This window comes from Sapajus apella, unplaced genomic scaffold, assembly GCF_009761245.1.
Source record: "Sapajus apella isolate SASKATOON/1434 unplaced genomic scaffold, GSC_monkey_1.0 scaffold51, whole genome shotgun sequence".
NCBI classification, from domain to species: domain Eukaryota; kingdom Metazoa; phylum Chordata; class Mammalia; order Primates; family Cebidae; genus Sapajus; species Sapajus apella.
The window spans coordinates 11,167,633-11,183,687 of record NW_022436991.1 but is presented as its reverse complement, the minus strand read 5'-3'; the positions used below and the strand labels follow the sequence as shown (position 1 = coordinate 11,183,687).

Here is a 16,055-nt window from a genome sequence, read left to right as displayed (position 1 = left end):
AAAAAAAAAAAAAAAAAAAAAAAAAAAAAAAAAAAAAAAAGCCAGGCATAGTAGCACATGCTTGTAGTCCTGAAGCAAGAGAAATGCTTGAGCCAAAAAGTTCAAGTCAGGCCTGGGCAACATGGTATGGCCCCAATTCCTGAATGAACCAATGAATGAATAAAATAAAATAAAAAGCAACCAGCTAACTTAAAAGGGGATGTGTGTGGATGGGTGTGTAACCTCTTCAAGAAGCATGTAATATTAATCTTACCTAAACCAGGACAAGAAGTATAGGTTCAAAAGGCTGGCTGCATTCAAATCTCAGCTCTGCAACTTACTAGCTATATAACCATGGGCAAGTTACTTAACCACTCTGTCTCCACTGACTCACATCTCAAATGTTTTGGTCTTAAGAGTTCTTTATACTCTGAAACACTGAGAGCTCCAAATGGTTTCATTTGTGTGTGTTATACATATATTTGCCATAATAAAAGTTTACACAAATATTTGAAATTAGTTAAATTTATTACATATGAACATAGATACATTTAAAAAAATTACTGTATTTTCCAAAACAAAATTAGTGAGAAGCATGGCACTGTTTTACATTTCTGCAAGTTTAACACCTGGCTTAACAGAAGGCAGGTGGATTCTCACATATGCGCCTGCATCCAATTTGTGGTGATATCCCATTGTGTCGCCTCTGGAAAACTCCACTATATACTCATAAGAAAATAAAAGTGAAACAGGCAAATAAAGTCTTCCTGTTATTATGAAAATAGATTTGACCTTATGGGTATCATGAAAGAGTTTCAGGGAGCCTCCTAGGAATCCTGCCCTCAGATAAACTTCGAGAAGCCCTACTACAGGATATGCACACATGGGATCCAACTGAATATATGGTTCTGGAGTTCAAAAAAGTCTGGATTAAAAATATGGATTTAAGATTCAACATACAGGTGGGAAGACAGTTGTAGAAAAAGAAATGACAAAACCTAAAGAATGAGTTTAAGCAGCAGACAGAAGAAGGGAAGTAAAGGCAGGAATAAGTCATGACTGCCAGAGTGACGAGAGAGAAACTGTTCATTTTAGGTAATGGCTTTACTAACTATGTAGTTACTCAAGCAGGCATTTCTTCCTCAATTTCTCCCTACCCCTCTATATCTAGTCAGTCAACAGGTCCAACAAATTACCTCCTTGATAAAATTCAAATGCATCCTGTGTCTCTAATGCTGCTCCTGTGCTTTAGGCCCTCAACACTTTACTCTTACAAAAACCCTAATGGGACTGCCTGCCTGGCTCAAGTCTTGATCCCTGCCCCACCTACTTTCATGCCTCCCCAAATCTATCATCTACCTGCCCCAAGTTATCAGTATCATAAAACCACTTTCAGAACTCCTTTCTAAACTCCTTGGCACAGCCCCTCTCTACCTTTTACCAGATTCATATCCTGCTATGTCCACACTCACTGCATTCTTTTTCACCACACCAAATACTTGCAATTCCCCAAAAGGTACCAGGCTCTTTCACACTATTTCTTTTGCCCAAAATGCCTTGATATCTTTCTTGCAAATCTTTTTGTTCATTTTGCCTAGGAAACAACTGATTTTCCCCACCCCTAGATTGGACGTATCTTAGAAGCATGTTATGACGAGATTGCCCTCCTCTATTCTGACAAAACTCTTTAAAAAATCCCTTACAATGCAGTCAATGTACTTTCTAAGTGCTGGTTTCTTATTTCTCCTTCACTTTATCGCTAGCATTTCCTGAACCAAGCACAGCAAATGCTCAAGAACTGTTGGTTGAATGAAAATCCAGGAATTGTCAAGCATACTCAAAGTGACTGGATCTATACAAAAAAAGATAGAACAATACTGAGGATTAAACACTGTGGAATATCAACATTCAAGAGGTGGAATAATGAAGAACCAGAAAAGGAAAAAAAAAAAAAAGAACGATCAAAAGAAAGAGTAAGAATGATGATGGTCACTGGTTAGTATGCTGCTGAATGCATCAGTAGTTTTAAATAAATCTCTGCTCTGAAAAATATGTATAGCCAGCATGGAGAGAGCAAGACAAGTCCAGTCACTGAAATTATTAATGTGAGAAGGTTCTCTAGCCCTGAGATTGCACTGGTCCATAATATCAGAAAAATATTTTAATGGAAAGGAATTTCATTTAGCTAGGATACAACACAGATATCTAGTAAAGGGCTATATTTTTAAAGGTTTTTTTTTTTTTTTTTTTTTTTTTTTTTTTTTGAGGGGGGGGGCTCATACTGTGACTCACCCATCTATTTAACAGTTTTAAAGAAATGGGAAAAATTTTAACTGGTCCAAAAAATGGACAAGTTTAACTTTTAAGAATGGAAAAATTATCTATTCAAGAATTCACTCTACATTTTCCTAGTCTGTGTTCCAAATCAGGATCTCCCACTTTGCGAAACAATAAAGTGAACCAATACGAAAAATAAATTAATTTTTGCTAAGCTTTGCTACTCTACAAGCTTTCTTGATATTTCTTATATAAAAACATATTCTGTAAGTCTAAAACTGTTTTTAAAAATAGTCGCTTAATTGAAAAAACTGGATAGCAATTGTCTTATAGTCATGTGAAACCCAAGAATAGACAATATAGCCAAAGTTCTACACATATCAAGTTCTAAATTTGTCATACTATTTCATTTAATACTTCTTTAAATGTTTAAAATACTTTATAATGTAACTTTAATAAATTGATTTCAGAAAACATTTAATGAATTTACTTTGACTATCTACAAGTTTAACAGAAACAATTTAAATGTGAACCAGCCAACAATCATCTTTGAATACTACCAATCCCAAAACATCAATTTCCATGCCTTAATACCTCAAGCCCTTACATTATTCCTATCCTTCAAAATCTACTATTTAACTTTGTGTAACAGTTTTCATACTGGCTACATTGTAAATCTTCTAAAATACTGGCAGATATTCAGTACACAAAATGCTACTTTAACACACGATGTCACTTTAACAGGCTGGAGTGCTAAGCTGATCTCTAGAAAATATTACTTAGTAAACACCTATAGAATATAAAGTGCTTTTTAATACTTCTTGGCAAATTTTAAATTTACCTAAAATTACTGTATGTGTCGTTATAGTCGTTATACAGGAAAACACAAAACTACCAGGTTAAGCTCCTAGAAGACAAGATGGAGTATACCAATGAGAGCTCTTCAGTTAGAAAATGTTATGCTCAAATAAGAGCAACAACATATAATTTTCCTAAGTATCTTTCGTTGTAATTAAGAAAATTTTTTTTTTACTCCTCAAACAAATGAGATTAGGCATTATTCAGTAAGACAAAGGTGTACTAAAACAATTCACTAACAAATCAAGAAACGTGTTTTAAAATCACAAGACAAAATTTCTACTGCTCAGGTTAACTGAATGCTTGATGCTTAAAAAATCCTTAAGGTACAAGTATTCGAATATTTTTTAAAAGTGCCACCCACAGATTATTTAATATGATTTATTTAAAATATTACAGGCAAGTATTTTATGTTAAGAGCCAAAAAATGAAAGTCTTATAGATAGAAGAAAAGTTAATATATAACCTAGCACATTTAAGATTTAACTATTTATCAGACAACATCACATATTTCTTTCTTCTCTATTGTTAATTTCTAATATCTAATTGTATTCTCTTTAATCCTAAACTCTGAAACCAATTATTCTAGCTGTTCCATTAAAATAAAAAGGTAGCTTTCAATAATTTTAACATGAAAGAATTTGCCTAATATTCAGACGGAGAGCAAACAAGTTTGGGTACAATCAGTTCTTCCAGCTTTCCTGAACACCAACAGCATTATTACATTAGGGCACAGATTTTCAAAAGTCACAAACCTGATGAGAACTTCAAAGCAGATTAGAAAATTCTCTACATCAAGAAAATTCCAAAGAAAGGTGTTTCCAACTTCTGTTGCTTTACCACTCTGCAGCTTTCAGTAAAAAATGGAGGAAAAGCATAGTGTCATTCTACTGCTATCAAAGTACTGAGCCAACTTCTTCCAACTTGCATTTGAGGCCCCATAAGTTGAATTCTTTCTCATTATATTTTAAGAGATTGCAAGGGGCAGAGAAGCCAGGTAGCTGAACAATGTAAAGTGCAGTTCTATTCAATTAAAATGAGTTCATAAATCAAACTTATATAAAACATGGCCAAACACTGTACTACTACAAAAATCCTCTTCTTGCTCATTAATAAGCATACCAGATGATTTATAACTTACTTCCTCTGTATAATATATATCCCCTGTCCAGCACTAACTTCAGTCGGTTCTGGAATGCTGAGGGACACAGAGGGGAAGTCTAGCTTTTAAGCTGATACACATAAGATGCAGTGTTAGAATTTCTGTTGTAGTAAATGGCTGCAGCTTTAAGTGCCAGTTGTTGATCTGGAAAATGTTAAATGCTTGCCAATCCATTAATTTTTGCCAATTCTTAGCAAGTGATTCGAATTAAATGGCTGTTTAAAAACTTAAAAATGAAGATTTAAAAACTGATATAAAATATAACTGTATTTATATTTTACACAAGCACAAGCAATCTTAATATTTCTGTTGAAAACTTCCTAGAAAAAAATACCAAACAGCAAGATATTTTAATGAGTTAAAAATTAGACATCAAATTTAAAATAAATATTAAATTAAACTGACTTCATTTTAATTCATTTCACAAATTCTAGAAAATCGGGAAGTATATATTTTCCTGGCCCTTAGGGAAGTACCTAGCTCTGCTTCCTCAAGCTCTGGTTCCTTTTTTTGAGATGGAGCCCTGTTGGTTGGCCCAGGCTGGAGGGCAGTGGTGTGATCTCGGCTCACTGCAGCCTCTGCCTCCCTGGTTCAAGTGATTCTCATGCCTCAGCCTCCTGAGTAGCTGGGACTATAGGTATAGGCCACCATGCCCAGCTAACTTTTATATTTAAAAAAAATATTTTTACAAATACAAAAATGTAGAGATGGGGTTTCACCATGTTGGCCAGGCTGGTCTCGAATTCCTGACCTCAAGGGTTCCACCCACCTCTGCCTCCAAAAATGTTGGGATTACAAGCATGAGCCACTGTGCCCAGTGGTACTCTATCTTCTACCCAAACACTAACCACCTTAAATTACCAACACTGGCCAGGTGTGGTGGCTCACGCTTGTAATCCCAGCACTTTGGGAGGCCGACAGGCAGATCACGAAGTCAGGAGATTGAGACCATCCTGGCCAACATGGTGAAACCCCACCTCTACTAAAGATACAAAAATTAGCCGGGCATGGTGGCATGCACCTGTAGTCCCAGCTACTTGGAAGGCTGAGGCATGAGAAACGCTTGAGCCCCGGAGGCGGAGATTGCGGTGAGCTGAGACTGAGGCACTACACTCCAGCCTGGCGACAGAGTGAGACTCCATCTCAAAAAAAAAAAAAAAAAAATCAACACAAAGAGAAACACAGCTGATTTGTCTTGATACACTCCTTCAGGTCAAGATCATTGAATAATATACTTCCCGGAGCTTTTTCACTAACGAAATTCAGGATGAAATGGCCCAATTACTAAATTCTGCTCTTCAGCAAAATGAGCAAGTTATGTCTGTTGTAAAGCACAGGATCTTCTTTCTGAGATGGTGGATATCCACAATATTCACAATGTGCTATTTTCAAAATCTCTGGTTAATTGAGCCATTGAGTCTTGCCCAAATATATAATTCAGAAAAGTGTGATGATCAAAGGTCTTTTTCCAGGTTCAGGCACATCTTTTAAAAGAAAAAAAGTCAGACTGCCTATTAATCTCTCTTCCATAACATAAAAGTATAGAATGGCCCTCTTCAAATTTGCTTATTTAGAACCGTTTAGAAGCAAAAGTTCCTCAGCCTTACCTTTACTAATCAGAATCTGTATTTTTTAAAACAAGTATCACATGGGGTTCTCATGTCTGAGTAAGTCTGGAAAATGGTTCTAGAAGACACTGTCGCAAGCTCTAGAGAGCTTCAGCTTCCATTGTGACTCAAAATTTAAAAATAAGAAAAAACATAAATACCTGAACATTCAAGTAGAAGTTAGTTCCCACTGAATTTTTAATTCCCTAAAGTTATACAATAAAGGAACTGTCATTAAATCACTGAAGATATAAATTAGTTAAGAAATACAAAATGGTTGATTTTTTTAAATTAAAAGTCCCAAATATACAGTATAAAAATAAACCAGCTAAATTAAACGGTTAATACTATAAAATGCTACAGATTTTAAAAGCTTTAACAAAACATGGGTAACCACTTTTCTAAATCTGGAAAAATGGTATGTTTTCTCAGCATAGAAATTAGTCAAGAACTCTAAGAGTAAAAAATTAATACATTTGATAAAATACTGATGTGTATTTTATCAAATGTGTATATTCTAATTCAAAAGGGAAACTGGAAAATACTTGTCCTTTTGAACAAATTAAAGGGATCCATTCTGTTTCTTCCCAACTCTTTTCACCTCAACTTCCCTAATCTAAGGAAAGATTTTAGTTTAAGGATACTAAATCTAACACAGAGAAGCATTCAACACAATCACTCGAGTTTAGGACTGAAGTCCAAGCCAATAGTATAAACGTGATTTAATTGTGCCTTCCTCCTTCTGAATATCTATTTGCATCTTCAGTGTATCTACTCCCTATGGGGCACATGGCATTGGGCAAAATTTAATATTCTTGCCTCGTATCTCATCCTCAGAATGACTTCATACATACAATATGGTCCACAATGTGGAAATATTTGCATCAAATACATTTGATGAAATGCTAATGAGCTTATTATACAAAGAGCTCATGAAAATTGCGAATGAAAACTCTAGGCCCAAGAACTAAATGGGCAAATAATAAGGATGGGCAATTCGTAAAAAGAAAAAAGTATGGCCAGATGCGGTGGCTCACACCTGTAATCCCAGCACTTCAGAAGGCAGAGGCAGGTGGATTACTTGAGGTCGGGAGTTCGAGGCTAGCCTGGTCAACACGGTGAAACCCTGTCTCTACTAAAAGAACAAAAACTAGCTGGGTGCGGTGGCAGGCACCTGTAGTCCTAGCTACTCCGGAGGCTGAGGCAGGAGAATTGCTTCAACCTGGGAGATGGAGTTGCAGTGAGCCAAGATTGTGCCATTACACTCCAGCGTGGGTGACAGAGTGAGACTCCATCTCAGAAAAAGAAAAAAAAGAAAAAAGTACAAGTGATTAAGCAAGGTAAACAAATAAATACAAGTCAAAGAAAACATACCAAATTTGGCCTGCCAAATCTATGAAGTTGATAAATCCCATCCTCATGTTTTAAGACATATTCCTTGCACTACACTGTGATTCACCTTTGCTGGGCTGGGTTCTCCTTTAATGGGAGGAAAAAGCAAATCACATCTGGGTGTGGAGGAACCCTGAATTAACTGGAGAAACTGTTAGTATGTCATTTCAAGGGGCTAAAATGTTGCTAGTATACTGTAAAACCACAGTGGTGGATATTAAAATTTACCCAGTATCAGCTGGATTCCAGGCAATGTATCTGTTATCTCTTTATTGTCACTCTGATTCCATAAATTTGAAATATTATTCCCATTTTACAAATGAGGCAAATACAGTTCAGAAAGCTATTCATGTTCAAACATCTAGTAAACGGCAGAGGTTTAAAACCCAATGTGACCCCCAAACAAGTGTTCCTTCTAGTCTACATTATTTTCATCTTAATTATAAGGGCAAAAACAAACTCTCTAAAAATACAGAGCTAACCAGATTAACCACTTTAAAATTTATTTCACAGCCATTAAACTAATGTTTTTTTATATCTACTTCCTGTTTCCTTTGTCCTGCTCAGTCTCATCAGAAATCTGAAGGTATAAAATCTTTCATTTCTACCAAATGTAATATTAGTATTTAAAAGCAACAAATCTACATTTGTTGGAAATAATCCTTGCCTAAAGCCAAAAGGGGTTTATCCTTAGCATTCTTCATAGCCTCCCTGAGTACATAAATCCAGACTTACATGTATAAATCTGTATCTATATAAATCATTTTCCTTTCACAATAGGAGGAAAGAAAAAATGGTGACTTTGTTATACGATCTGCCTAAAAATAATCATTTTATTAACTTTTTCCCATGAAAATGGAAGGCCATTTTGTTCATCCTGTTAGTGCAGAGCTACAAATCTCAGTTGTTACATAGCTCAAAGACATCTTCCACAGCAAGAAAAACCTGCCATTAGTAAATTCCTAACCAGTATGAACTTGTGGTTCTATTTTAAAGAGGTTAGTGCACATCTGCCTTCTAAATATCTCATAAAACACTACTGTGGTACATTTAAAATCCTGGTCTATTACTTAATACCATACTACAACACAAAAATCATGATTTCTACTTGTAGACTATGAAGAAAAACAGTGAGCCCCGGTTCTAACAGTAGAACCACCCAACTTGTGTGGAGACAGGATATGGGGAAATGGGGTGACTAGACTCTCTGGGATTGTCATCTTCAGCTATGAGTGGCTGCTTCCGTTTACCCTAATAGCCCCACAAATACTTAGGTTACGTGCTTGAAGCTACAACCTACTTGAGCCTCAGTTTTCTCCTCTGAGAATCTATGCAGTACGGTTACCCTTGTGAAGAAGCCATCAGAGTTCCTGAAATTCATTATAATAGAAGGCTTTGTCATTGGGAAACTTAAGGTCTTATGGATTCCCACAAAAATTAAAACTGGAACTACCGTATGACCCAGCAATTCCTTTTCTGGGTATACAGTAGTCACACTCCTTTTCCAAGATTTCACTTTCCAAAGTCTTACTTATCCCCATGGTCAGCCAACACAAAAATAAGCAAGAACAGTACAATTAGATATTTTGAGAGAGAGACTAAACTATTACAGTATATCATTACAACGGTTCTATTTTATTATTTTATTATTAGCTGTTGTTAATCTCTTACTATACCTAATTTATAAATTAAACTTTATCATAGCTATATTGTATAGGAAAAAGTGTATTATTAATAGTATATGTGGGGTTCAGTACTATCCAAGGTTTCAGTCATCCACTGAATGGATTCTCAGTGGATACAAAGGAAATGAAATCAGCACCATGTAGAAATATCTGTATTCCCATGTTCATGCCAGCATTATTAACCATGACCAAGATATGGAAATAACCTATGTATGAATAAAGATGAATAAAGAAACTGTGTTTCTGGTGCAGTGGCTCAAGCCTGTAATCCCAGCACTTTGGGAGGCCGAGGTGGATGGATCATTTGAGGTCAGGAGTTCTAAACCAGCCTAGCCAACATGGTAAAACTATGACTCTACTAAAAATACAAAAATTAGTCAGGTATGGTGGCACACACCTGTAATCCCAGCTAACCAGGAGACTGAGGCACAAGAACTGTTAGAACAAAGGAGGTGGAGGCTGCAGTGAGCCGAGATCATGCCACTGTACTCCACCCTGGGTGACAGAGCGAGACTCTGTCTCAATAAATAAATAAAAACCCTGTGGCATATATACACAAAGGAATATTATTCAGCCTTTAAACAGGAGAGGCTGCCATTTGCCACAACATGGATGAACTTGGAAGACAGTAAGCTGAGTGATGTAAGCCAGACACAGAAATAAATATACTGCATGATCTCACTTATAAGTGGAATCTAAAAAATAAACAAACAAATAAATAAAAGAGTCAAATACACAGAAACAGACAGTAGTATAGTGGTTAACAGGGGTGGGGAGAGGAAGGGCAGATGCAGGTCAAAGGATACAAAGTTGCAGTTATGTGGGTAAGTCTAGAGATCTGATGTATAGTTAACAATACTGTACTGTATAGCGGAAATTTGCTGAGAATAGATTTTAGGCGCTCCTACAAAAAAACAAGGTAACTGTGAGGTGATGAGTATGTTAATTTGCTTGACTGTAATATTCATTTCACTATGCATATGCATACCAAAGCATTATGTTGGACACCTTAAATATAAACAATAAGTAAGATCTTATGGAGAAAATCGAGTAGTAAGTTCAGATCACAGGTAAATGATAAAGGCCTTTAATCACAGATTTACCTTTATTAAAATAAAGATGAGAATGGAAGTGCAGTGGGAACAGGAACTTGGGGGTTGTTTTGTTCGTGCTTATTACCAACGACTATAACATTGCATGAAACAGGGTTGGCACACAGTAAGTATTTCACAAATGCTGAATGAAGGAAACAATGTCACTTCATGAAACCTGAGTTTAGAATAATGGATTACTACATAAATATTTTGCATTTACTTTTGTTTCTCAAGATGACCTCATGAGATAGTGAAACATGGATGATACTGGCAGTGATGATTGAAAGAAAAAGTAAAGAAGTGCTCTGTTTATTAATGAGAAGGGGACAAACTAAATACTGCTTCATTCAATACAAACTGAGCCGTTTCAGTCACATACTAGAAGCTAAACGGTGTGCTATGACTTTAACAAATTTACCGGTCAAGAGGCATACTGGAAAGGGACTTAACTGTTATCCAAGGCCTTCAGAAAGGGTTCTCTCTCTGCCCTTTTGAAGAATGATGACATGAAGGTTTCTTTTTAGTAAAACTGTCATTACATCTCCCTTACAGTTGCAGCAAAAACACTCTGAAACATAATTTAGTACTCTGGTTTTGCTCCACAGAAGGATCAGCATTTATTGCATAGAGATCAAAGCATGGAGATTTTAGAATCAGCTGCCTGCTTGGCTCTCAAAGCTCTTGTTCATTTTTGTCAACAACCAAAGATGTAATAAACAATTTAAGAGCCAGTGCCTCACCCATCACAAAGCTGTCAAATCCTCCCTGATTAACAAAATTATACTGGTGCTACAATTTCTTTAAAAAAATTCTACATGCTTAATCAACAGAGAAATACTATAAAATCTGTTCCAAGATCTTTCTGGATTCCTTTTAAAAGATGAGTTGTTTTAGTTCATTCAGTGACTATTGTTACAGCACAAGTAATGGTGTGCCCTTCATATCTTGTGTTCCATGTAACCACAGGGACTGTTTTTAAAGAAACAGAAGCAGTAGAGCCCAGTCATGTTTGCAGTCAAATTCTGGCTCAGGCACATAGAAGGTGCTTTAAGTCAGCTATAATGATGTCTATAATATGATCTGACATGCAGCTGACTTAATAGCTATTGAATATTTTTATTACCCTCTAAATCAACAGATGTAATAACATTGTGCTTGATAGAAAAACAACTATTAATGCTAGAATTGATAAAAATAACTGTGCCAGGTGTGGCAGGAAAAAAAGCATGTAAATGTTGATTCAATTTCATTGAGTTTTTAATTAACCCAGAAACAGAACAGCAGTAATAAACTAAACTTCGTTATTTGATCACCAAATAAATAAATAAATAAATAAAACAAAATCTTAATCTTTTTTTCTCCATTGCTGTTTCCCAACAGGATCTCCCCAGGCTTCCTACATCTCATTTAGGAGGAGCTCGGGGCTTTGTTATTCTTTGGAAGATAGCTTGCTCATGAAATTATCCAAAAAAAGCACTGGCACTGATATTAAGGAGTAGGATAGGGAGGGGAAGAGACAGAGGAAAAAAGAGGAGAGAAGAGAGTAAGAGAGAGAAAATTAGTTGTCAAAAATCAACAGTGCTTACTTTTTCTTTTGCAAGAAATGTACAATCAACATGCTTCCCAAAAAAGCCAATGTCAGCCAGCTGTGGAGATTCACACCTGTAATCCCAACTACTCAGGCAGCTGAAGCAGGAAGATCATGTGAGCCCAGGAATTTGAGACCAGCCTGGGCAACACAGCATGACCATGTTTAAAAAAGGAAAAAAACAAACAACAAATAAAACAGCCTGCTCCTATAGTCCCAGCTACTCAGGAGGCAGGAGGATTGCTTGAGCCCAGAAGTTCAAGGCTGCAGTGAGCTATGACTGTGCACTACGCTCCAGAGTGAGACCTTGTCTCCTTTAAAAAAAGCAAAAAAAAAAAAAAAAAAAAGTCAATGTCAGAGTTGAAAAACTGTTTTTAAAACAATTTTTTATTCTCAATCAAGTTCCCAAGGACACTATGAAGAAGGGACATTAGCTCTTTCCTTGACTTTACTTTATATATACCACAGGGCATCTTAAAATTTATCCACCTAGTCCTATACCTCACCAGAAGCAGCACTTCACTCCCCTGATGTTTCAAGGAGATACTCATAATATACATATTTTAAAAGACATTTTAAATATTCAAATATTTGTGCTCTTCACAATTTTTCAAAGTTCAAGTCACAAGAATAAAACTTTCAAGAATGTCATTATGTTGCCTATTACACTTCAGAGCTATGCTGGTTCCGTAAGATTAAAAATTTAGTTCCTCACATATTAGCCCCATTTCAAGTACTTGACGGTCACATGTAGGTAAACTCTGTCTTTACACAGACTCTACAATACAGAAAGAGAAAAATCATGTTGACAATATGAACTGCAAGAGAAGCAAGAATTCTGGAATAGGCAGACTCTTCTAATTTTTAAATGTTGGCATTCATTTTAAAATTTACAAGATAATAATAAAAACACTGTGGAACCAGAGACTGGGGAGACCTGACAACTAAATGCAGGTAGCATCTTACATTGGATCCTAGAATGGAAAGTAGTTAATGGAAAAACTGGTGAGGTTAGTTAGTACCATTGTTGAATTTTTGGTTTTGAGAAAGGTACCATGGAAATGTAAGATGTTAATGATGGGGGAAGCTGAATAAAGTGTATATGAGAAGTCTCTGTACTACCTTTTCAACTTTTCTGTAAATCTAAAATTATTCCAAAATACAAAGTTTAGTAACCACCACCACTACCAAGTGGGCCACATTTGCCCAAGTCTCCAGTTTGTGATCTCTAACCACTGTGTGAACCCCACATCATAAATACTACCTAGACAAACACATAGCACAGAAATAAAACAATATGTTTTCATTAATCAGAAAAAATGTGAACAATTATGAAGAGAAGAATGACGTGAGTGAAACTGCTGACAAAACAACAGAATGTATTCTGAAGTGACTTTCATATACTCAGCCTATCATTCCCAGAGTTATGGAAAAATCTAAAAACAAGACTAAATATGTTCATATTTTATGTAAGACTAGAAAAAAATGATTTACATTTGGAAATGATATAAACACTAGGTACTCAAAGATACTGAAGAAACAAATATCCATGAATCAGTCAAAAATCTAAGAATATAATTAAGTGCCCAAATTTGAGATGATAACATCCTAAGAAACTGGCAAAGGAGTGATCAGTGGTAGTTGGAGAGACCCATCCAGGGATGAACTCTGAGGGGTTTCGGAAAGCTGAAAGGCCTGATAAAGACATCCTTGGCTGAGAAATTGGATAAAAAAGAAACAGGAATGAACATGAAAGAGATAAGAATGCTCTAAAAAGTATAAGGAGTGATAGGAAACAGGCTGGTTAGGTCAAGGGAGGTTAGATTACTGAAAGCCTTAAAAGCTAAGCAAAGGGGTTTGGTCTTGAAGCAGTAACAACTAGGGACAACTTACCATTGCTATATGGGGGAGAGGGGTGGGGAAAATAGCGTTTTAGGAAAAATAATTTGGTAACATTCCTAATAATTTGGCAATGCTCCTCCATACATTCCACATCCTTGTAACTGTCTTAGACATTCTACGTTCAAAACCACAACATCACCTTCAATTCCTCTTCTGATCTCATCAATTGCCAGTCCTGTCAATTATATCTCACACATCTGTCATCCGTCTTCTACCTCTACAGCTAGGATGCCTCAGTTCAAATCCTCATGATCCTCTCTAATCTTGCTTCTATTGGTGACGCTAGGCACTACTGGTAAAGTTAAGTTTCTAGAGCAGTTTATGACCATGACATTCCAAATCCAAACATCTCTGCTGGCTTAACCAGCATGAAGCCCTGTGGCTCCCCCTATCTCCAGGCCTATATTCTGTCACTTCCCTACAAGGCTAGAGACAAAAGAGGTATGTTGTATTCCCCATGCTGTCTACCTGGCTCCTCTGCTCAGAATGCCTTTCTTCTCTGAGCTCTACCTTTTGAATCCCTACCTGTCTTCCAACCAATACTTTCTATGTACAGTGGTTGACAGCTTTAAAAAATGGAAAACAAAATAGAACAAAGCACCATGTCACTCTGCTTAAGTCTTGAATGCCTCCTAACTGCCTTTCACATAAAAAGTCCAAGCTTGTTGGTACAAAAACCACATAAATTAACCCGCTCTAACCTGGCCCCTATCTATCTCTTCAGCCTCAACCTTGCTCGCTTATCACTGAGTATTTAATGCTCTAGGAATACCACCACGCACACCACATCGCATTATTTCTTATCTCTGTGTCTTGAATCATGCTTGAACCATTTCATTCTTTCTTTAGCCATTTCATCTTTTTTTTTGAGGGGTAAGATTATGCTTTTGATAGAGCTTAAAATAAAATTCAGAATATTGAGGCCCAAGAAGTTCAGCATCTGAGAACTTTACACCTTTCATTACCAAGTAGTCAACTCCTGGGAGGGTAAAGAACTCCTAATTCAGAATCTGAGAGGAATTAGTCTCCTGTTTCCTTATCACTCTGATGTCTTTTGCTTGGGTTCTAACAGGTGCTATTCAAACCTGACACAATGAGTGTAAGGTTTGCAATCTACTATTCTACTATTCTAACCGGTAGTACAGCGATGGATGTCACTATCTGCCCATAAGAAGGAATGGGAAACATCATACAGAGAACAAGAAATAAAGCAGGCAGAACCCCCAAGGGATACAGTGGGGTCCTAGAGGTTACCCCACACAAGAATGAGACTGAAGGAAAGGTGCCTGAGCCCCAAGAGTCAAAACAAGGGAATGCGTTAGGAAGCAGTGCTTACTTACTCTTATGAGACAGCTTTAAGGCAGGTCTGAGGTAGTTCACTCTAAACGTGGTCACATACACCACAATAACCATGAAACCCCAAAGGGCAACCCCAGGTTATGTCACTGAAGAAGTCTAATCCCACCTGTTTCTTTCATGCTCTTCTATTTCCCATCCTTGAGGTGAATAAAAATGCATATAAACAACCTTGCTTTAATGAAAAAGAAGGATAAAAATAGCTTTAAACAACGTACCTTTGATTTTTTGTTCAGTGGCCTAAAATAAAAACAAACAAACAAAAAACAATGTAAATATGAAACTGAAAGAAATGGACTGTTATGATAAAATGTTCATATATTACTATAAGACATATACACCTTTATTAAATAAGGAATTTGTCAAATAGATGAACTGTACAGGAAAAGATATGCGAGGAAAGCATGCTTTTCCCACAGATGTGCCCCATTATCCCTGATATTGCTTATTAATTTTAAAAACCTAATTTGTTTTGATAGTAAGCATAGAACACATCACTGTATGCATAGAAGACATCACTGTATGACAGTATATAATTTTTTAAATGGGAGCTGCACTTTTCTCATGTCCTTTAAAAATGATTTTTATGTAACTGTCACCTTAACATGTAATGGATTTAATACATTTTGCATGTTTAAATGGCTTCAAAACTTGTTACAAGTGATAAAAAGATGAATTAAGTTTTCCGCAAGAAAAGCTGTATATAATCACTTCAGCCAAATTAATAACAAATTTAACTCCTGGAGGTTAGGCTGCTATTACAATTAAACTTAGTCAACTTTTAAGTATCTAAGTATTTTTGAGTGGAAAAAAATTTCAAACTAATTTATCACTTCTGACACATCTGACAATATGTTAAAATTACTGTGATCAGAAGCTGAACTGACATGAACTCTGCTTTCACTGCCTTCCAATGCCTGCTCTTCCTTTATTTTCTGACACCACAACTGAGGAGAGGGACTTGAAGACAGCAGGGTTGTCTCCAGGTGACTAGCTCAAATTCCCAAGGGCCTCAAAAAAAAAAACCACAGACAGAAAAACCCAAGCCAAAAAAAAAAAAAAAAAAAAAAAAAAAAAAAAAACCTTTTTGATAAATAAAAATTTATTTGGAACCCTAAAAACAACATATAAACAGATAAAAAAACAGAAAGGGAG

General features: G+C 36.2%; 1 protein-coding gene across 4 annotated transcripts in view; it reads right to left on the bottom strand.

Moving 5' to 3' along the window:
* TNRC6A (trinucleotide repeat containing adaptor 6A) overlaps positions 1-16,055 on the bottom strand; it is a 221,969-nt gene that overhangs the window by 54,581 nt on the left and 151,333 nt on the right. For all 4 annotated transcript variants that reach the window (XM_032242977.1, XM_032242975.1, XM_032242976.1 and 1 more), the window contains exon 4: positions 15,119-15,140. In XM_032242977.1, coding sequence (XP_032098868.1) covers positions 15,119-15,140 — 22 coding nt within the window. The remainder of the gene's footprint in view (positions 1-15,118; positions 15,141-16,055) is intronic.